Genomic DNA, 23,170 nt, shown 5'->3' with positions numbered 1-23,170 from the left:
TAATAATACTAATAATAATGCATATATGGAAAGGGGAAACTTTATATTGGCCATAACTGGGTTGGCCCACCTCATAAGAATGGAAGGATTTTTTCTCCTACATAGTGCTAACTATTACCAAACACAATGTGTGGTCACTAACAAGGTATCACTAGTGTGCAATCCTCTGGAGTGATTTTGTACCTGCTTCAAAATGTTTTCTTAAAAAGTGAGGACACAATAAGTGAATAAACATACTTGTGCTATAGGAAATGTTAGACAGCTTTCCTGAAGGATAAAGAAAAGCCAAGCCTGATGGCTGAACCAACATTTGCCTTGTTGATATGTATGTCTGACGTACAGATTGTGGCATTGGATTAGCATCATAGATGACAAATCTGTTGTGACTGCTCATGAAATAGTATATGTCTTTTTCCCCTCATCTTTAGAATATACCAAATCATATGAGGAGAGCTATTTTGCATAATGAGGTTTCTTAGCACAGGCCAGCTAGCAGCACCTGGAATAAAAAAGGAAAAAGAAAGAAAGGTTTTCTCAGTGGCCTGTTTACCAGGATTAGGCCAGGTGAGAACAGGGAAGCAAACCTCAAGATAAACATGCATGACAAATGTATGTTGCATGAGCAGGATTTTTTTTTAAAAAAAAGTTTAGACATTCAGAAAAGCACTTTTTTTTTTTTTAAGTAAGAGCCAAATTTGAATATTACAAACTCCTGTCTTCATTCCTGCGTCTTGTTTCTGGATAATAGTTTGTCTTCCTAATCACATCTATAGTCAGAGCCTGGACTTATATATTCCTTTTATTGGGGAAAAATATTCTCCAGAGGTTTCCTTCCCCAAAGTTCTTTTTTTAAAAAAATCACACACTATGTTAGGATTATTTATTCATTGAGTAAGAACTCAGAAAAGCAAGAATAGGCCTTATATTTTGCCCTTTTAAACTCAATTTAAAAAAAAAAAAGAAAGAAAGAAAGAAAAAAAGAAAAAAAGAAAGCTAGCTGGGATAGCAGGGATTACGATTCATCCGTGGGAGGGCAGCCGACTCATGAATTATTTATTGTAAGGAAAGCCATTCACAATATTGAATAAATTCATTAGTGTTAAATGTTTTAGTTAAAAATCTTTTTAGGGTTGGCTAAAATATGTACAACACAATCACTATACTTCTAATTGCCTTTAAAAAAAATTCCTATTATATGTAATACTTACATAAAAATACCAGTGGGAATAATTTATGCCATTATAATGCATAAGCCTGAAAGAGGCTGTAAAGATTGAAAACAATGAGGCCATTTCAAAGAATAAAAATAAATTTCAACATCTTTTCATTGTATTCATACATTTAAAAGCAGAATTAAAAATTCATTTTAAAGCAAAAGCTTGCATTCCATAATCTCTTTTGAACTTTACACAGTTAAATTGTTACCATACCAGAATGTTGCTTGTACTAAATTCTACATATATCAGCACTGTTAAAATATAGTTAATTAGCAAGTGAAAATTTTTAGCCTTAAAGTAAAATAGAGAGCGCCGTGTGTCTGTGTGTACACATGCACATGTGCATACAGGTGCTTTTTTAAAAAACTAGTCTATTTTGTGGCTATTCTTATTTTGTTTTGAAAAACCTTCAGGGTTCCCTCTTATCCCATCTGAAAAATCATTCTGTGAGAGTCAGAATTTGCCAGCATGCCAGGAGTTCTTGAAAATAAAACATCATACAAAACCCAGCTAGACATCTGCAACTTGCACTATTCCCTTTCATTATTTCAGTATGAATATTTTGATTTAGATATTGCTTGCTCCAGGGATTGCTGCTGAGGATAATTTCCTTCTAGATGGTGGATTAAATGCACACGCTTGTAGAGCGCTGCTTCTCATGAATCAAGTGGTGAGGATGAAATCACAAATTGAACAGCCAAGGTTTTCAGCAGCCCTTATAGAAGCCTTCAGGAGAAGACTATTAAGTTTTCAGACCACATTAAAAGCAGATGAAGCTGTATGATTTATTGACTGCTCTTCTTTTTGCATTTGGAATAGAGCTAGCACATTAAGATAGTAAGCCATTTTAATCTAAGCTATTCAGATTAAAAAATAATGAAAAATAATTAAATGGCAGATCCAAAGTTTCATTACTGGCGTAGTTGCTATCATTATCATTGCTTTACCAAGCATAGAAACAAACATATTAAAAGCTTAGTGCAACCTTTTTGGAAATCAAATGACAGAACTGGTGAGTAGAAAAGGATGTTGAGATGACAAGTATAATAGCAATGTGGCATTAGAGTCTAGATGGGGGAGCCACAACAGAAAAACAGATAGGTAAGAACTGAAGAAATTGGGACATGATCTGAACGGGAGATTCCTTGCTCATAGGAAGAATGGGGCTGTGCAAAGAAGGTGTTCTCTAAATCCCCCTGCACACCGGCTCTTTTCCTCAGTTGACAATCTTACTCCATCACACTGAAGGTACATGTTGGGTTCAGATAACTCTGTCAAACTCCACTGTATTGCTGCTTAGTATATTATAGCTTTAGTTAGGTACTGAAGTGACAAGGCCAGCATCTCTTTTTTTCACACTATTAATATCCCAGAACATCCTCATAATAATTATCCATGTTGCAGCTAGACATATGAGGTAAAAATCTCAGGGAAGGTATACAGTATGTTCTAGAAATGCAAGAGGGTTCACTTGACTAAGACAAATAAGAAACTATTGCAAAGCCCTCGTGTGAATTGTCGATGTCAAAGGGGCAAAGTAAGATGTCGGAAGCCCTACAAAGTGAGAACCCTTTGCTAATACAACCTCCTCATATTTCAGGACTATAATAAGTTTTTAAATCTAGAAAGGAGAAAGTAGGAGTCCTCTGGTTCCTCATGTTCACTTGGTTTCCAGACTAAGAAAATGTAGTCTTGCTGGGTAATCTAAAGTCCCCCAAAACTCCCATGCTACCAACTGCTATCACTGCCATGGATTAAGCTTTTGGAGAACTGCCTGGGCTTGACACTTCACTCAGATCACTTGCTTGAAATCACAGTTCTTAAACCACAGGGTCCCAACTCAGTTTTCCTCTTCCCCAAGTACTACTCCCCTCCAGGTTAAGGCTGTGTAAGCTTTGTAGTGCTATGTCTGCAAACAGGTAGAAATAGTACAAACAATAATGCAAGCATCTATATTATGGCCAGGAATTCTATGTAGGTATGTGTGTGTTTGTTTTGGCAAGAGTGCAAGGCCAAGGGGAATATTTGCCCCCTCCTTTCCCTGTTTTCAGGGGATAAGTGCAGGATTGTTGTTTGGGCAGATCAAGAATTTAAGAGACATAAGGATAATGTACTAGTTACTGGTTGTCTTTGTATATAAATATATTTTTTTCTTTAGCTATATTTTGAAGAAAAAATTACCCACTGGAGACCTTTCTGAAATGCATTGGCTTTTTAATAAATTTCCTTCACCTAGTACTTGGAGATCCTCCTCTTCCTTGGTGCTTTTCGATTGCATACCCTTCCTCCAGTCTGGAAGCAATGACACCAGAAAAAGAGGTTTTTAGTGGCAGTTTTATTTCAAAGTAAAATGCCCTGAAAGTGAGCCTATGGGATACAACTTACTTCCTGAAAAATAACCTCAAGTGAATTCTGCAGCAGGTGTCAAGCAAGAGGAGTCAAGGTTTCACCTAACCCTTCTTACAGGTTTCTCCTCTACATTCTTCACTGTGGTCATGAGGGGCTGGCAAGGCAAATGTGTTGTTGTTTATTCGTTTAGTCGCTTCTGATTCTTCGTGACTTCATGGACCAGCCCATGCCAGAGTTTCCTGTCGGTCATCGACACCCCCAGCTCCCCCAGGGACAAGTCCGTCACCTCTAGAATATAAGGCAAATGTAATCAGTCCAAATTTCTGCAAGCCCTGAGGCCAACCTAAAGCAGCCTTTCCTCCACCCGGTATCTTCCACAAGTGATAAGACTAGAATTCTCAGAATTAAGGGGCCAAGGAAGCTGTAAGACACACCACTAGGGTTAGGGTTAGACCCATACTTTTAGACTGTTATATCCAGGCTTGAGTCTAGAATATCTAAAAATGCTCAGGATTCTTTAAAATGAAAAATTCAAATGGGAGAGGAGAGAAGAAGCTTGAGGTTGTTTTGAGTTTTGTTGCAGGTGACTCTCAAGCTCGATCAGGAACCAGTGAAGGCAGAGAAGGGACAAAAAATGGGTATATTGGCATGAGTGCATGTTGGCTTGTGTCTAGCAGCTCCATTTGGCAACCCTAGTGCCTGTCCTTACTGTCTTCTCATTCAAAACTGGGCATCCTTATTCACAAGAGTTCACTTACACCCCACACCTACTCTTCCAGTTTAAGACTGAAGGATCTGTGCTGAGCAGGTGCCTTGATGGATTATAATTCAGCTAGCCAGGCTGCTTACTAATAAAGCAGCAGCAGCAGACAACTGAATGGCAACCACATATTCAAACCATAACCGGGATTACAATCTCCTTCTTGACTCAGGCTGGGAGAACTAGCAAGTTGAGCAGTCCTGAGAAGCAGACAGGAAGGTAATGTCTGTCTCCAGCAGTACCCTGAGAATAAGACCAAGATAAGTCTCTGGATGTAATGGAATGTGAGAATGACCTTGGAAGGTGGTGGGTGGTGGGTGGGAATGCCTAGGAAACGATCAGATAAAAGTGGGAGGAGCCTGCCGCTGAATAACGGGCAGAGAAAAAGCTTAGAAAGGATCCGCCCTAACTTAGCAGGTGGTAAAAAGAGATGGTGGGAGATTTGTACTTTCAGACATGCAAGATTCTGTTAAGGTAGCCTTACAATAAAGTAGAATTAGTTTATCTAGTTGTGTTTCCTGTCTGGTTTACCTGGAAGGGCCGACATCAATCTTGCAAGTCTGAAAGTACAAATCTCCTGCTACCTCTTTTTACCACCTGCTATGTTAGGGTGGGTCCTTTCTAAGTTTCTTTCTCTGTCTATTACTCAACTGCAGGCTCCTTCCCCTTTTATCCGATCGTTCCCTAGACAGCATCTCTCTTCCCCCCCTACCCATCTTCCAAGGTCATTCTCACATTCCATTACACCGGGCTTGGTCAGAGTAGTCTTTCCCCCATACCTCCTCCACCTTCTGAAGTTGCATTTGCAGTTCAGAAGGAGGTGGTTGTGCGTGCATCCCTGAATGTGAGCATTTGTGTAAATTTATCTTCCTGCTCTTAGCCCTTTGAAGCACAATATAATTATTGTTATTGCCTAAATACCAGAAGAGAAAGGGGAATTGTTCTAAGCTAAGGGTATATTATGTTTTTTTCTGTTCATTTGTAGCATGTTCATTTTTGTACTTGTACATTTTGTGCTTTCGTACTCATTATTTTTCTACCTTTTGGGTAGAAATTAGTTGAGGAAGGAATACGGAAGTGGAAAGGGTTGAGAGGAGGGGAAACCCAGAAAGGAGATCTGCTGATTGAGGAAGGTGGATTTTGAGGGTGCATGCTGAAGACTGCAGTGGTGAGGACACAATGAAATTATATTATACTGTATAATGATGGGCAACTATTAATAATTATTATAGCCCTGAATTACTACACCCTAATGGTATGCCAGCTGTTCTATAGATTAAAAAATGGCCCCAAGCCTTTCCAGTGATGTCTTGTTCTGTTGCAACCATCCCTTTAGGATTCAAGAGACAGAAAGGGGAAGGTGGAAAGCAAGTGTATTTAAAAACCCATTTTTATACGGTAGTATGCACAGCAAACTGTTTATCCAGCTCAAATACAGTAATCCAATACCACCATAAAAATACCACAAGTATCTCCTAGTTGTCCCCAAATAGTAAGAATGTGTACAAAATGGGAAACCCATTTCTTAGCTTGAAACAAAACAGACCCAGTTGAAGTAGAATGTTGTAATGGTCTAAATTTACTCTGCCCCATTAGAAGAAGAAAACATGAAACAATCCTGATGTCAGACAAAACTCAGAACATGCACATTTTGAAATCAGAATCGTGACCATTTGTTTCCTATGACCGGGACATTTAAAATACCGTCACTGGAAACAGCCTTGTTTTGTTCTGAAGTCTCGGAACACGTGAGATTTGTTTTTTTAGAACTCTTGGAACAGCAGCTGCAAGCTTGAAAAGTTTCCTACACCTCTACCAAGTATGTTTTATTCTTGGCCTACTCTGATTGTGATAATTCTCTAATATGATAGATAGGCTAAGCAGTGTTATTGCTATCCCACTGAGTTGTAGTCACAACACATCTGGTGGGGTTCTATCCTCTGGCCTAAATGTTACAATGCCACAATGTCAGAGTAACAGCTGGTGGACCCAACAGCAGATGTCAGTCACAAGAGGGCAGGGTTGTAAAGTATATGAAATTTTCTTCAAGCCTTCTAACTGTATATGGAGAAGTAGAAGATCAGTAAATGTGAATTTGGCAAGTATGGCCAAACACAAAATATTTTGGCTGAAAACACATTTATAGGGCTGAAAGCTTGCTTTTAAATTAAATGGTTATGTTTCATAAGGAAATGGATCCCTGGATATGCTTTAATTCTCTACTGTTGCAATTACTTAAATAGAAGGGGTTTTTAAAGTACTCATAGCAGCTAACAATATTGTTTTACTATTGATTTTACGCAAAATCTATTGTACTGCTTTGTTGGATCTACATGCTTTTTCTTTAAAAAAAGGTAGTTCTCAAGGTAAGAAATCATGTCCATTCTGTTAGAGTAACGATTTGGAGGACATACAGTATTTATTAATTTCAGAGTCTGGGGTTGGTATCTATTATGTTTTTGGTCCAGGATTTCCGGGTGCGAGTGTGCTAACTGATTATTAAGTCAGTTCTGAGGAATAGTCTGGGAAATATGAGGTCACCGTGGTTTTCCTTCAAGAACCCAGGATGGGGTCTGTAGGAGCACAACAGCAATTACCAGTTGCTATAAGGAGCGCTGCCAGGGTGACAAAGAAGAAGGGAAAGTTGCTTGAAGTCTTTGCCAAGTGTAATAACCAAGCTCAAAGATGACTTACCAAAATAGATAGGAACTTTGTTCGTTAAGAGACAATTCTGTGCATAGAGGTGATTTATTTTTACTTATTTATTGACATTATTGACAGACTGCCCCAACCTGACCTAATTTGGGCAGTGCTGCTAGAATGTAGTAAGACAGTTAAGACAGATGTTTTGCATCTTTTAAATGGTATTTTAAGTTACAGCCTTCCAGTCATACATGTGTATGTTCTGCTGTGCCTATGAGCTTATTTTTGTTCTTTGAGTTAACTGTCATGTAAAGCCTTGTATGTAATTTTTATATATATTGAAAGATGACTCATAAACTGCAACATGAAAAACTGTGCAACCAGTGAATAAGTTTGCTAAGCCTATCTCTGTGTACTTGTCTTTTGCAAAATGGGAATCTATTATGCCTAAAATAGATTGTGACATCATAGCCCTACCCTTTTGTGACAGAGATGAATGAATCAATCTCTTTGTGTTTGAGGGTTTGTTTGTTTTTTTACTAACAAGATTTTCAAATTCTGCATTTTTCCCATTGATTCTTCTATTTCTTCTTTACCTCCTTTTGGATCCAGTTATTATATTAGACAACCTGTTTTGATTGTGAGATTCTGAGCTCTCTGAGTAAGGTGGGATAAAATACAAATAAATGAAATAAACAGTGGAATATAATTATGAGCAAGTAGATATGTGCAACTATAATTATCAAGTAAATGGAATAGAGAAAGAATGTCCTTGAGTTCTATAAGGTTAAAGGGTCTACACACTTTAGAATAATGGGCTTGTGCAGTAAAATTAAACTTCTCAATAAATATTTTCAGCAAAATTGCCTAAGTTTGGACTTTGGAGTTGAGGAGGAAAAAGGAAAGATTGAAGTATACTTGAGAAAAGGATGGCTTGCAGAAAATAGCTATAAAATAACATAATTCTTCTTTAAAAGGAAAGTGTCCTGGGTTTCTTTTCAGCTTTTACCAATATTTTTCGTATTTGAAATATGATTGGAATACATTAACATCTGTTTCTGGTACTTTTAAAAAAATATCATTTCTCTTCCTTTTCTGCTTCTTTGGAACAGCATGCCCTTGAGATTAGACTAGCATTAACCCTACTAAGGTTTAAGAAAGCCATTAAGCTAACCTATTCCAAAAAAGCCTTTGGGGATTGCTATATGATTGGTTTCCCCCATGCAGTATGTGATTTATTGCTAAGATTCTTGTTCCTGGGGGTGGTAAGTTGTGGTTGATACTATCTTGCTTATCTTTATTACATTTATCATTTTAATCTCCATACAGGAATTGGGAAAGTCTGCCACGTAGAGTTGGTTAGGGTTGAAGTGGCATGCACAAAGAAAGAAAGCCCTTTTCTTCCTTTCAGTTAATTTTAGTGTTATTTCTTGCTAATGTTGGAATAACAGTAAGGACGTCATAAATATCTGGGGTGACAGGTTAATATCTGGGGCAACACAGGTTACTTTACTGTGGAAACTACTGTCCTTTTCATAGACAATGGCAGCAAACCAAGAGGCTGGGATCAGAAGAATCTGAAATATCTCTTCTAACGTTCTGGATATAAATGTTTCCTTCAGAGTATTTTGAGGAGCTGAAAGAGTTTCAGCAGGCTGTGCTCAAAAGCTTTTGGTAAAGCTGAGGCAAGAGCAACCAGTGCAAATGATTTCTTTTGTTACTTTGGAAAACCAGTGGCTTGAAATTGTTGTGAGGTTTATTTATTTAAACAAAAGCAGGAGCTTATTAATGAAGTAAGCAAGCTTTTCAGTCCCTTGGGCTTTTATTTAGGTGGGATTTTAAACAAAAGGGAGAGCAAAAGAAATAATGCTGGAACACCTCAGGCAACATTTAGTTAATAGGACTTAAGATTAGATGATGTTTATTTATTTATTTTTTTATCATATTTTTATCACCACCCATCTCCCCCACAAGGAGGGATCCTGGGCGGTTCACAGTAAAAACAATTTAAAATTCAATAAAAATAATAAATAATACCAATAATCAATAAATATATAAAATATAGTCAAATCTAAGTAACGGCAGATCTAATTCAGCCCATGAGCCAGTAAAGCCGGTCCCAGGCAGGACTAGGGAACCAGCCAGTCGCAAGACTGGCTCTTCCTCTCCCCACTCCAAGCATGGTGGCAAAACCAGGTCTTTAGTTTTTTTATGAAGTCCAGGAGAGAGGGGGCTAACCTCACTTCTGGGGGAAGGAAGTTCCAAAGGGTGGGAGCTGCTGCAGAGAAGACCCGCCTTCTGGACCCCACCAGATGGAATTCTCTTACAGACGGGGTCTGTAGCATCCCCTCTCTGCATGACCAGGTAGGACAGGTTGATGTGATGGGGATAAGACAGTCCCTCAGGTTTATGTGGCATTACAATGTCTACTCCTAAGTAAGGCCCATTGAGTTCAACAAAGCTTACTTCTAGATAAATCATTGTAGGGTTGCAACCTGAAATGGCTTAGAATTGTGTGTTGAAAGATCCTTGATTGCAACATGACATGTGGAAATGAAGGAATGGTGGCAGCAACTTTATTTCACAACCCTGGTATTGTATACACTTATCATCAACAGCCAGTGAATTTGATGTTCTTTGTGTTTACTCCAGAGTCAGTTGCTATGAAGCGAATGACCCATTTGTTAATGGAGAGCTCTGAAGCAGACAGTTAATCTTTCCACATATCAAGATGTTCTACCTATTTGCGTGTGGGAAATGAAACCAGATATATTCGCATGTCATGTGCTATATTTGGCAGTAACACTACTCTGTGGTTGGGATGGAACAGTTGTTGTTTTCCAAATGTGAAAGCTGACCATTTTAAAGGAAAAAATCAACTCTATCTATCTATCTATCTATCTATCTATCTATCTATCTATCTATCTATCTAATTTGTCCCCGCCCATCTCCTCCCGTCGGGGGACTCTGGGTGGTTTACAACAATCGATTAAAAACAACAACCATAAAATACACAGTATAAAATACAATAATAAATAATATAAATAAAGGTAAAAATAATTGAACAGAAATTCAGAGATACAGATTCCTTTAAACTATTCGGCAGGCATAAAGTGTCTCTTCTGCTCATTGTATAAGAAAGTACGTGCGCCAGGTGACAGTAGCAGTAGTGAAATAGCAGTAGTCTAAACTATCTTCACTCAAGTGTGGTGGGCTGTAATAAGATCCAGACTGCTTTCTGTTAGAATTGTCTATTTGATGTATTGAAAACAATTTACATTTAAGAATGAGGTTCTCAGTTTCCGAGCAACAGAGTCTGCAGTATTTTATAGCAGAAGCTGTCATGGGGAAAAATAATTGAAAGAAAATAAATTCTGTATGTGTTGCAGTGACATCTTCCATCTTCTTTTGCTTTATCCTTCATCATCAGCTTCAGAGATGTACTACTTTACTTATTAAACAGTTTGGGTGACATAAAGCTTGCTGGAGGTTGGAGGTTTAAAATCACTGTCTACTTCATACTATTTCTCACTAAAGATCCTGGAGTCAAAATATTCCCTGGAAAAGGAAAAGCAACTTTTTTGGGTAGGGACATAGAACAGAGGGGTAATGAGGAAGAGGGCACTGAACCATTTCTGTTCACCACTTCTCAACTTCTTATTGTCTCAAAATTGCTTCTCTACCTCATAAAGCCTCCAAATGTGATTTAAACTAAAAGTGTATATATTTTGTTTATTTAATTTTTATCCTGCCTTATTTTTATAAATAACTCAAGGCGGTGAACATACCTAATACTCCTTCCTCCTTCTATTTTCCCCACAACAACAACCCTGTGAGGTGAGGTGGGCTGAGAGAGAGTGACTGGGCCAAGGTTTCCTGGTTTCTAGCCCAGCACCTTAACCACTATTATTCAACTAATGGTGATTAGGCAAAGTGGTAAACAATTAAAGGATTAATATCATACAAAAAGGACAAAATCCTCTATCACTGTATTTCTACTAACCAGAAATATATGCTACTTTCTCTATTCCTTTTCCTATATTGCTCTAATATCATGCGTTTGTATGAAATGTGTGACCTTCCTTTTGGAAGAATCATTTACTGCAGAATTATTTGGAAGGCATTGTATTAAACTGCGGTCAACATGTTTGTATTAAACTGAGTATTAATTTTGTGTTATTTAATTTTGCATTAATTAATTTATTTTGTATTAATTAATTTTCTATTGATTTTGTATTAAATCAAGGTTAAAATTAAATGGTGAGTAAAATTACTCCATGAATGGATGAATTTGGCTATTTGAAAATGTAAATGTTTAGATGTGTTTGCTATTTTATATCAGAAATGTTTCTGTGCCCCTGCCTTCTTGAATAATTTTGCTGCTAGGTTGTGCTATAGAAGTATTGCTTATAAGCAAAGCAAAATTTGTGAAATATACAGAAATCATATGTGACTCCTTATGTAAATTAGATTACTGTAATACACTTAGGAACTGCAGGAGATTTTGTCTGATTTATAGTTAAATGTAAACTTCAGTATTCATACTTTTCAAAATGTCTGCCCAAAAGTTTGTATGTGTTTTCATTTATATGTATTCTAATATGTGCATTGTTAATATTCTCTTTTCAAATTTAATATTTCTCCAGGCATTTTTCTCTAATGTGTTCATAAAATTTCTTTAAACTAATACCCACATTACTGGACATGGTTTTCCTCACATACACATATTTGTGTGTGTGTGTGTGTGTGTTTTAACTGAAGAACTGCATTGCAAAATTTGGGAATGTAACATTGGAATTTTAGTTTATTATTCAGAGAAATGTGAATTACTTAAATATAAATCAAAACTGTAAAGCAAACAACGTCTTCTGAGATTCTTAAGTTCTGCAAGAGTCAAAAGTTTACAAAGAACTGCATTTGATGCACAACTTCAGAGAACTGCAAGCTGGAAAAAAAAGAGAAATAAAAATGTATAGCATTATTCCTAAGTGTCCTCTATATTGGGCTGCTTGTGGAAGTAATCTTGGTCCTTCAGCCAGTTCAGAAATGTTCTGAGCGGTAATTTCACTTATCAGGAAAGCTAGTGTAGGGCAGTGGTTAGGGTCAAATCAAAACAAATCTTTATTGTTGTGGTCCAATACCAGGTTACATACAAAAATAAGATTCAGCTAAGACTGTGAAAGGGCAAGACCCATAGAGAGTGCACTAATAAGCAATCAAGGTGAGCGATGTAAGACTATACAAAACTGGAAAATTGCAAAACAACTAAAAGGCAACTAAGAACATGAAATTCTGAGCCATAAAATAGTAAAAAATTAGCCCTAAATCTAGGGAAGGGGGTAACTAAAAGACACTAAGAAATTAACACTTAGAAGTTAATAATTAGAGTTAAAAGTTTGGGGGATTAGAATAGCTGTTTCATATTCCATTACTTAAAATATTTGTAAGCCTGGCCACAGACCTACCTCTCTAACACCAGCGGGGTAGTCATGCGTGCATACATAATGCCCTTCCAGTCCCTGGTTGGGCATGTGGGTCTGTGAAGCCTAGGACTGTCAGCTGCCCGCAGTTGGCACAGTATTAGCTACAGGCTGCAGGGGTGCAGATAATGGTCTGCTTGGGCCAGACTTAGAGTCCATCGTGTTCAATATGCTGCTGCGCAGAATTTAAAAGGCTGTAGGTAAAGGCAGAGTCCTCATCTGAAATTAGCCAAGAAGTATAGAAATGGCTTGTGAAGTTGGATACTTGGCTAGGAATGGGATAATAAGATTGTCACAAGCGTATCTGTACAATGGGCAATAGAGGAGGACTTGTGCTACAATTTTGACCTGCCCAGAAGCACATGGGCACTGTCTTTCCTCCATAGGAAGTTTCTTCTATCTGCCTTCAGTGTTGGCTGAGGGAGGGTAAGTCACTGAGCCAAAGTAAGATAGCTTGGAATTTCCAGTTGTTGCAGATAAGGAGGGGAAGAGACAATGTACTGAAGTCTTTTCAGACTAAACAAATTTGGAGGACTGCTCAAATCTGTCTGGTTAAGGTAATATATTTTCACTAGAGAAACCAAGAATTAAGTTCCCATTGTGGGAACTGTGTGATTGTATTACAATTTATTTGTGACCATTTTTAAACTGCATTACACAGTTCATCTAGTCTTTAAATATCAGATTATTTTGTACCAGTACTGTAATATGCTACCGTGGCTTGATTTATCACAGTAGGCAATAATATGCTTTGCTTGTGACTTACCACTCTGTGTGAACCCAGCTGTTTGTGGCTTAGTGTTTTATTTGAATTCAGCTATTTATGGCTTGGCCAGTAAACCTTGGTTAAATATTTATTTGTACATTGTTCAGAGAATGGTATTTATTAGTCAGACTAGAAGTGCAACAAAAAAATAAAATGAAGTGTTGCTTGATATGATATGGGGGCTTAACTTAAGTCTTCGCTTTTAAAGTTTTTTGCCCATAGATGAATCACTGCACAATTTGTAACAAACAATGATCTTGTTAAAAATTGTTTGGATTTTTGCGAAGTATACTGGGCTGGTCATATCAAGGAAGACATTTATTTATTTATTTATTTATCTATCTATCTATCTATCTATCTATCTATCTAATCAAGTGTATAGAACTGCCCAACTCAGTCAACTACTGTATGGGAGGCTTACAGTAAAAACAACCAATAAAACATCCCCAATAAGATGGCATGACCTGATAAAACTAATAAAAACCAAATCCTCAACCACCAACTTGGCAATGGAATCCAGCAGTTCAGGCAGAAATGTCACTGTGCAGCAAGGAGGCCTGTACAGCAGAAACAAACCCAATGCATCCTTATGGCTCAGCTGGAACCGCAGGGTCTCATACCCAGTTATCTGCAGTGCAGAGCCCCTGGAAGTCCTTAAGCCTTCCTGGATGACAATTGCTACCTACCCTTCTGAACTTGTGGCTATTGCCACACTTGAAACTCAGGTGGGTATCTCTCCAAGAGAGGAACACCCCAGTTTAGGCCCATCCAGGTCTTGGTAATACACACCAGATCAGCCGCCGCATCCAGGATAAGATTCTGGATGAGGATTGCTTTGTTACAGACCAACCTGACATTTGGTAGCAGCGAAAGGCCAAGGCCTCTGAGGACCTGGTGACCTGGGTTTGGGACTGAATTCTGGGGCCAGAAAGTAGAATTTTTTGAAGACACGGAAATTACTTTCCTGTGAGCAGCCCACTCCCAGGTTCCCACCATATATCCCTTGTCTCTCACCAACTGGATTATACGGTCTGCCCATCTGGATCATACGGTCTGCCCTCATTCCACTGTCAGTCTTCCTCTCCTGTACCCCACAATTCTAGATCATAGGTCCCATCTGACAAGTCAACCACCCACCATCCCCACCTAACTAACCTCATCTGTTGTTATCCTAAACCATCTTAACCTAAACTTCAGCTGCTGAGTTGACCCTCCTACTTTGTAAAGCACATCAGTGGACTATGAAGACTCTACGAAAAAGAAACAAATTTGAAAACACATGGAAGCCACAAAAACTGGCTTGTATAACCCTTGTTATAAACTATTTGTTTATAACTTAAAAAAAAGCAAGTATCACCAGGAAACCAAATCAGACTGGACTGTTAACTTTGAATGCTGCTGTTCGTTCATATCCAGTAGGGTACTGGATCATGAACAGCAGCATTCCTCCTCCAGACTGGGTTGCACAAACCACTTTCAAGAGAAAGGTTTTTGAACAATAGGTTGATGTGACAGATTTAACTCAGTTTACACTCCGTGCTTAAACCATAAACCTGGGTTAATATAATTTGCCAGCTTTGCATATCATGCCATGTCAAAACAAATGAGCCTAGTATCATTATTTGGGGCAAACCAAGGCAGGGCGTATCACACTTTGGACTGTAGCTAATCCCACTTTATCTAATGCAGATTTTTAAGGGTTTTTGAGTTATTTTTTATATGAGTTGCTTTTGTCTTCTCTGCACAGGTATCATTTTTCCTATTCATCATTTTTGTCGTCTATACCATGCTGCCCTTCAACATGCAAGATGCAATAATTGCCAGCGTTCTAACCTCTGCATCACATACCATTGTGCTCAGCATCTGTATATCATCCGCAGACATCATGAAGGAACAATTGGTTTGGCAGGTATGTTTTCAGAGCATGGGTCATTACATGCAAAATGATTTGATGATTGTCTTGGACAGGAAATGTGAGCAGTATATAATTAGGAATATGACAAGATCTATTATTGCACTTCTAAAAATCATATCATAGAATTCTACATCTGTTTATTTTGGAATATCCTATTTCTAAATTTCATAGGAATTCTTTGCATCTCCTGGGTCTGCTAGGAAATGTTGATTTGTGCACATCATGTGAGAAGGCTCCGTTCTTTACTAACTTTCTCAGCAAAAATGCCTTCTGCACAGGTACAGGCATGCTGTGAAGACTTCAAGGGGACTTCCAAGCAGCCATGCCTTCTGCTGAAGCAATTTGAAGATAGGGATCCAGAGGAGCCCTTTTGCCAAAGTGAATATGGTTAGCCTAAAATTTAATGTTCATTCTGGTCACATCAGATTGCACTACCTTTCTCTCAAAGGATGACCCAATGGGTCACAGGGTTGTCTAGTAATTCCCAAAAATGTGCTGTGAGGGAACTTCTAATGTGCCTTAACAAATGAACTAAATATAAAAGGCTCCTACAAATGCAAAACCTTCATCTCTGCTTCTCTGATTCACAAGGCTGGCCTTAATTGTTTCAAATCAGCTTCAACTGGAAGTAGGTGATCTGTTTTGGCCTCAGATATGATTGGATCTCTCAAGCAACCTAAACCAAAGATGCAAGAGAATTAGTTTTCCTTAGACACAACTGCCTGTTAATGCTGTCACTGACCTGCGATGACTTCCTTTACAACAGGAAACGTATCTATATCAGCAATGCATAGGTTTACCATATCCAGACTTCAAAAATCTGAACAACCACTAGATGGGGGCAAAGAGTTGATTATATTTATTATACAGTACTGTGCAAAAGTTTTAGGCAGGTGTGAAAAAATGCTGTAAAGTAAGAATGCTTTCAAAAATACAGTATATATTGTAATTGTTTATCAATTTACAAAATGCAAAGTGAGCAAACAGAAGAGAAATCCAAATCAAATCAGTATTTGGTGTGACCACCCTTTGCCTTCAAAATAGCATCAATTCTTCTAGGTACACTTGCACACAGTTTTTGAAGGAACTCGGCAGGTAGGTTGTTCCAGACATCTTGGAGAACTAACCACAGATCTCCTGTGGATGTAGGCTGCCTCAGATCCTTCTGTCTCTTCATGTAATCTCAGACAGACTCGACGATGTTGAGATCAGGGCTCCGTGGGGGCCAAACCATCACTTCCAGGACTCCTTGTTCTTCTGTACACTGAAGATAGTTCTTCATGACATTGGCTGTAACTACAAGGTAGTTATACTGCATCAACAAGTCTCTCGCAGGCAAAAATTTCAAAACAGACTGGGGTTTCAAGATGTGCTGTTCAAGCTCTTTTGAAGAAGCACAAAGAAATGGGCAACGTTGAGGACCGTAGATGCAGTGGTCAGCCAAGGAAACTTGATGCAGCAGATGAAAGACACATCATGCTTACTTCCCTTCAACATCGGAAGATGTCCATCAGCGCCATCAGCACAGAACTGGTGGAAACCAGTGGGACCCAGGTACACCCATCTACTGTCAGAGAAGTCTGGCCAGAAGTGGTCTTCATGGGAGAATTGCAGCCAAAAAGCCATACCTCAGACATGGAAACAAGGCTAAGCGACTCAACTATGCGCAAAAACATAGGAACTGGGGCGCAGAAAAATGGCAGCAGGTGCTCTGGACTGATGAGTCACAATTTGAAATATTTGGCTTTGCAGGAGGCAGTTTGTTCGCCGAAGGGCTGGAGAGCGGTAGAATAAGGAGTGTCTGCAGCCAACAGTGAAGCATGGTGGAGGTTCCTTGCAAGTTTGGGGCTGCATTTCTGCAAATGGAGTTGGAGATTTGGTCAGGATCAGTGGTGTCCTAAATGCTGAGAAATACAGGCAGATACTTATCCATCATGCCATACCATCAGGGAGGCGTGTGATTGGCCCCAGATTTATTCTGCAGCAGGACAACGACCCCAAACATACAGCCAATGTCATGAAGAACTATCTTCAGCGTACAGAAGAACAAGGAGTCCTGGAAGTGACGGTTTGGCCCCCACGGAGCCCTGATCTCAACATCGTCGAGTCTGTCTGAGATTACATGAAGAGACAGAAGGATCTGAGGCAGCCTACATCCACAGGAGATCTGTGGTTCTCCAAGATGTCTGGAACAACCTACCTGCAGAGTTCCTTCAAAAACTGTGTGCAAGTGTACCTAGAAGAATTGATGCTGTTTTGAAGGCAAAGGGTGGTCACACCAAATACTGATTTGATTTGGATTTTTCTTCTGTTTGCTCACTTTGCATTTTGTAAATTGATAAACAATTACAATATATACTGTATTTTTGAAAGCATTCTTACTTTACAGCATTTTTTTCATACCTGCCTAAAACTTTTGCACAGTACTGTATATTATATGTATTATGTGTATTGTATCTATACATACACACAAACACTCACACTTATTGAAATTTAAAAACCATACAATTGCATTTTCTTTAAAAACATGACAATTGGAGAAAGTTACAAGTTTATTTGTAGACTATAAAACTATAACAAATTATATGCATGAAAGGAAAGCCAGAAGACTAATAAAAAAAGAAAAAAAATGTTAAAAAGAGCCCCCCACTCAAAAGAAAAGAAATTAACCAGGATAAAAAAAAGTATCTGGTAATAAAAATGCAAAACTGTTCGAATTTCAAATCACCTTTGCAACAGTCCAGGCATGCTATTTCTTACATTCTCCAAAAATGACAAGTTCCAGATTTTTTGAAATATAATTTAACAACACGTCAACATTTTTACCCTTATCTTCTTTCCATGAACCTGATTCACCATAGTAATAATATCTAACTAATAAGGGAGTCCCAGTGGAAATGTTCATAGCAGGTGCATTTACGTTCCTCCTTCAAGTTTATTATACCTCCAATATAGAAAAATGATAGCGATCTTTTCCTGAACAATCTTTGAGAGATCTATAAATCTGAAAAAGAATTTTTCTGAACTAGCTGAGTTTTTAAATCATATAAAACATCCTTCATATTTCTTTAAACTGGAAGGTATTGATTTTGCACTAGAGGATATCCCAGATGTCTATTCCAAGTTTTTATATATTATTCACATTCATTTCTGTTTTAAAAAAATACTTTTTGGTAATAATATATTGCTGGTTTGTGCTCTATGGAAGTCTTCTCCAATACATTCAAGCTTTCTGGGATTTTGGAGGTTGCTGGCACATAGGAGCCAAGCGGAGAAAATACCAAGGCTTTTAACTGTAGCTACTGCCCTTTGGCCATTTTAAGCAAGTTGTATTCTTCTTCTAATGCTTCAGAATTGTAAATGTATCATTACTTATTAATTGGTTAAGAATGATAATTCCATTTTCAGCCTATGGTAAAAAAATTACCAGCCATTTTTAATTAGAATTATTCCAAGGCATCAATTTCTCATGAAAACTAAAATTAATTTTTAAATTGCTTCCAAATAAAGGCCAAATATGTCTGATTGCCTTTAGTGCAGAAAAAATAACCAAATTCCTACTATAGTTAAAACCAAGAACTTGCCAGGACCTTAGGGGTGCCAAATCATAACTCTCACGTTGAGCCCACAGCAGTAAATGATCAGTGTCATGTTCATAGATTGTTAAAGTTAGTAAGTATGCCAAAGGCATTTTTAAACTCAGGATAATTAAAACCATCACTATTATATGCAGTGTTAAAAGAAAAATCCTGGGTCTTTGTTCCTCCCATAGAAATTTAACCATTTCCAAATCTCTTTACTGTCATCTAGTATTTGTCCAGATTTCTACTGATACGGGACCCCTATGCATACTGATAATGTGGGACCAGGGCCGCAACTGGGGAGGGGCAAGCGGGGCATGTGCCCCAGGCGCTGTGCTGGGGGGGTGCCAAAATGAGTGCTGGGGGGGCGCCAAAATGGGCGTGGAATCCATGGTTGCCCTGGGTGACACAGACCCTAGTTGTGGCCCTGTGTGGGACATCACCCTAATTAATATTTATGTGATTTATTTAGTTTTGGCTTAGTGTGTTTTATGCACCCAGTCTGTTGTGATTTATTGTAAACCATGATTAAACAAATAATGAGTTAAGATAATTTATGAAGCTAGACTTAGAGTCAAAATAGCTGTTAATCACATGATGGACCCTTATAGAACTGAGGTTTTTTCCATGTACTAAATTGAACTGAAATGAAGGCAAGGAAGGTTTGGATCAGGATTCTAGAAGTCAGGTAGAATCACGCACTGATAGCAAGAAGTCTTTCTCAATTTAAATAGCAGGATTCAAATCCACATTCCCTGCCTCCTTTCCCACTTTTCTTTAATGGAATGCAAGGATCAGCTATGAAATTATGTGCAGCAGTTCTAGTTTAGCACTAAAATTAAGTTGTCAGAATAACATTAAAAAAAAACTTCAATCCATTAAAAAATAGTGTTATTTCAGCTATCAGGAATCCAGCAGAGTGCCGGAAAGTGCCAAAGCTTATATATATTTATAATATATATAAGGTAAATATATATATACCAGGAAGGCATTCCTATATTAGGTAAACAATATATTAGGAAAATAGACCTTGTAATGTGTTTAGATTTGAGCACATACAAATCTAAATACTAAAAATTACTAATATTAATTGTGTTTTAAATATAGATAGATATTAAAAAGATACTGTATAGCTAAACTTTATTTTGATTGTGATCAATAAATTTAATATAATCAAGCTGAATACATACTGAGCAATTTGGTAAAGAGAAACAGTTTGGTGTAGTGGTTAAAGGCACTGGACTAGAAGTGGGAGGCCATGAGTTCTAGTTCTGCTTTAGGCACAAAGCCAGGTAGATGACTTTTGGTAAGTCACCCTTTCAGCCCTAGGAAGCAGACAAGGGCAAACCACTTCTGAAAATGTTGCTAACTGCAGGCTGACTTAAAGGCACAAATAATAATTTTAAAAATTAGTAAAATGCTCCTATGTTTTCTTTGTTGTAATCTACATGAGTGAATTCCTGTTGATTTATTTAAAAAAATGTTCTTGAAGAGAGCAGCCACACACCATGCCCTCATCCAGGGCTGGATAAGCAGGGAAGAGATTATACAGGTACTCCTCAGTTAACAACCATAATTAGGACCTGGAACTCCATTGCTAAGCGAAGCGGTTATAAAGCAAAAAATCATGTGACCCTGCTGCCTTACAATGGCAGTTCCAGCAGTTCCAGTTGAGGTTGTTAAGTGAATCAAGTGCGGTTGTTAAGCATGGTGTCACATGTCCACAATTTGAGGCTTCCTGCTGGCTCCCCATTGACTTTGCTTGTCGGAAGATGGAGTGAAGGTCACAAATGGCGAACTTGTGACCACAGGATGCTGCAGCCATTGTAATTGCAGGCCAGTTGCCAAGTGCCCAAATCACGATCATGTGACCACAGGGATGCTGTGATAGCTGCAGCTTTGAGGACTGGCCATAAGTCTTGTTCAGTGCTGTTGTAACTTTGAATGAGTGGTCGCTAAGCGAGGACTGCCTGTATTTGGTTCTTCAGCTCAGTCCAACAGACTGAGGCTACATATGATATGGTATAACTATTTAGTACCTCTGTAGATTTCTGGGTGCAATTTAATACGCTGGTTATTACCTATAAAGTCTTACATGGCAGCTGGTCAGATTATTTGCGGGTCTGAGTCGGCATGCTCCAGGTCCTATTAGACACTGTCATCTTGTGGGAACTAGGAGTCATACCTTCTCTGTCACTGTCCGCCCTATGGAAGTGCATTGTCACAGAGAACCAGATGGCCCTGACCCTGTTGGTCTTTCATAAAGAATTAAAGACCTGGATGTTCCCACAAGTATTTGGGCTAGGAGGTTAAGCATTCCTGTTGTCTGACTGTTTTATTTTAATGATCTGAAGGAGAACATTTTTTTACTCCAGGCATACATGACAACATGGTTTTGAATATTGTTTTTGTAACTGTGCTATTATTATTTTTTTTTAACTTTAATTTCTGTATACCACCTAGAATCACCTTGGTGAGATGAGTGGCTATATAAATAGTTTTAATGAATAAATAAAATAAACAATAAGTTTAAAAAATCTGGCTGCTCAGCTGTTTCAATAAAAGTGTATTGGATTTAGCTTCTCTTTCCTGCAAAATAGCTGACCAGTGAGATTTCATGGATTTTAAAGGAGCTGTGCTCTAGTATACAGTTCTTTTTACATGTCCTCCATCAGTCCAGAAACTGCTTCTCTGTTCCTGGCAGAGATTTACCTACATGGAGGAAGGAGAACTTGTGACCAGTACAGTCTTAGACAACTGGTTTCTCATGACCTCTGGGAAGGATCCCTCAGTTCCATGCATGCATAAAGGCACTCTAATGGCAGGCTCTTCTCACTGTGAATCTGCTGGAGAACCACAAAACATTAGAAGAAAATTAATGAACCAAAAAGTCTAACCTAAAAAGGTGTTCCATATAAGCAATTCTGGAGTTAAGTATGAAGTGGGTAAAAGTGTTTCTGGAGCAGGGAGTGAAGCCATTCATACTCCATTTTCCTGGATAGCATGTTCCTTGGTATCTGCAACTTGTAGAATGAAACTTTCTTACTGCATCTAGTTCAGGATGAAAAAAAAAATCAGATTTACTATCCCTTGATAGTAAAAGTCAATATGAAAACAAAATGGTACTAAAATAACAGTCAGTTTGGGCAGCAAACAACTGAAAGAGCTTTGGAGGTAGGAGGGAAATTAATGTTCCATTTTCCCACCTACCATAGAGCAAATTAATTCAGAGATGTACAGAAGAAGGTAACAGCTTGGAGTACTTTAGCTTGTGCTGAAATATATCTATGTTTCAAAGATGTGTGATATTGAGGCATCTATACAATCAAGACAGAATAGAGCACTACTTGCCAAACAGGTTAAATCTTCCTATATCTAATTTAGTATGAGTTCACTTATTTAAAAGACTGAATATCTGTTTTCCCTTAAACACTCCAATAAACTATACACTTTCTTGTGCATTTGTCACTTTCCACATAAAGTGATATAAAAGATAATTTGCCAAAGCAAAATCAATAAATTTTACTAAATGTCCATGTTCTTTATTTAAGAACTTTATAAGGGGAAGACACTATGTGCTTAACTTGGTGTTTCTGTTAAATGAGGAACTGTGTACCAGCTCTGTACTGAATCTCTGAGACAGTCTTGTTCTTCAGTGAACATAGTATGAAAATGACACAGCAAGCTGGTAGGTTGGGGGAAGTTTTCCATATGTTATTATCATTGCACTGACTATGGAAAGTTCAAGTCAATGAGCAAAGAAAGGTCTCATAACATTCATGTTTTAATTCAGGGTGTTTTTTTTAAAAAAATGGAAACTCATAGTCTTCATTCTGTTTTTAAAAGGCCTAGTTTTAAACATCACTAAATTCACTACATGTAAGTCATTGTTATATGAAGCAAAATATATTCAGGAATTCTTCAGTCACAACATTCTCTTTACTGATGGAGTAATTTAGGTGTCCTGAACCAACTGGTATGGGCATAACATCATGTTCACATAATATACATGATGGGGAACATGCTTATATCTTCCCACACACAAATATGCACCCTTTGTGAAGGTTTTTTTGCCCCAAATAAGTTTCTTTTAAAATGGCACAGTAATCTTAGGCTAGTATAGAGAGTAAAGGAGGTCACCTTAACAGAAAAGTGCAAGAACCATTACCTAGGCAAAGAGGACCGAAACATTCTTTAAGTCCTAGGAAACATGATAACATTCAGTGACTCATGCAGATGCCTCCCTGAGTCACTGGGGTATAAGAAGGAGGGAAGGAATAGCACAATCAGACTTGCAAGATTCTATTATAGCAAATCTCAGTAAAGTGTAGTTCTCGTCATCCTGTGGAGTTGATTTTCTGCTCTAGTCTACCTAGTGAGGATGTCACTAGCCGAGAGCATGGTAATAGAAGAAGACAGGTGGTGGTGGTTGCTGCTGTTTTCTAATCTTCCTTGAGGG

At 38.1% G+C, this 23,170-nt stretch overlaps 1 protein-coding gene across 1 annotated transcript in view; it reads left to right on the top strand.

Moving 5' to 3' along the window:
- ADCY2 (adenylate cyclase 2) overlaps positions 1 to 23,170 on the top strand; it is a 138,669-nt gene that overhangs the window by 30,478 nt on the left and 85,021 nt on the right. Inside the window, exon 3 of the mRNA XM_063298714.1 lies at positions 14,963 to 15,124. Within this exon, the coding sequence (XP_063154784.1) occupies positions 14,963 to 15,124 (162 nt within the window). The remainder of the gene's footprint in view (positions 1 to 14,962; positions 15,125 to 23,170) is intronic.

The sequence above is a fragment of the Candoia aspera genome, chromosome 3, assembly GCF_035149785.1.
Source record: "Candoia aspera isolate rCanAsp1 chromosome 3, rCanAsp1.hap2, whole genome shotgun sequence".
NCBI lineage: Eukaryota > Metazoa > Chordata > Lepidosauria > Squamata > Boidae > Candoia > Candoia aspera.
This window is presented reverse-complemented; position numbering and strand designations above follow the sequence as displayed.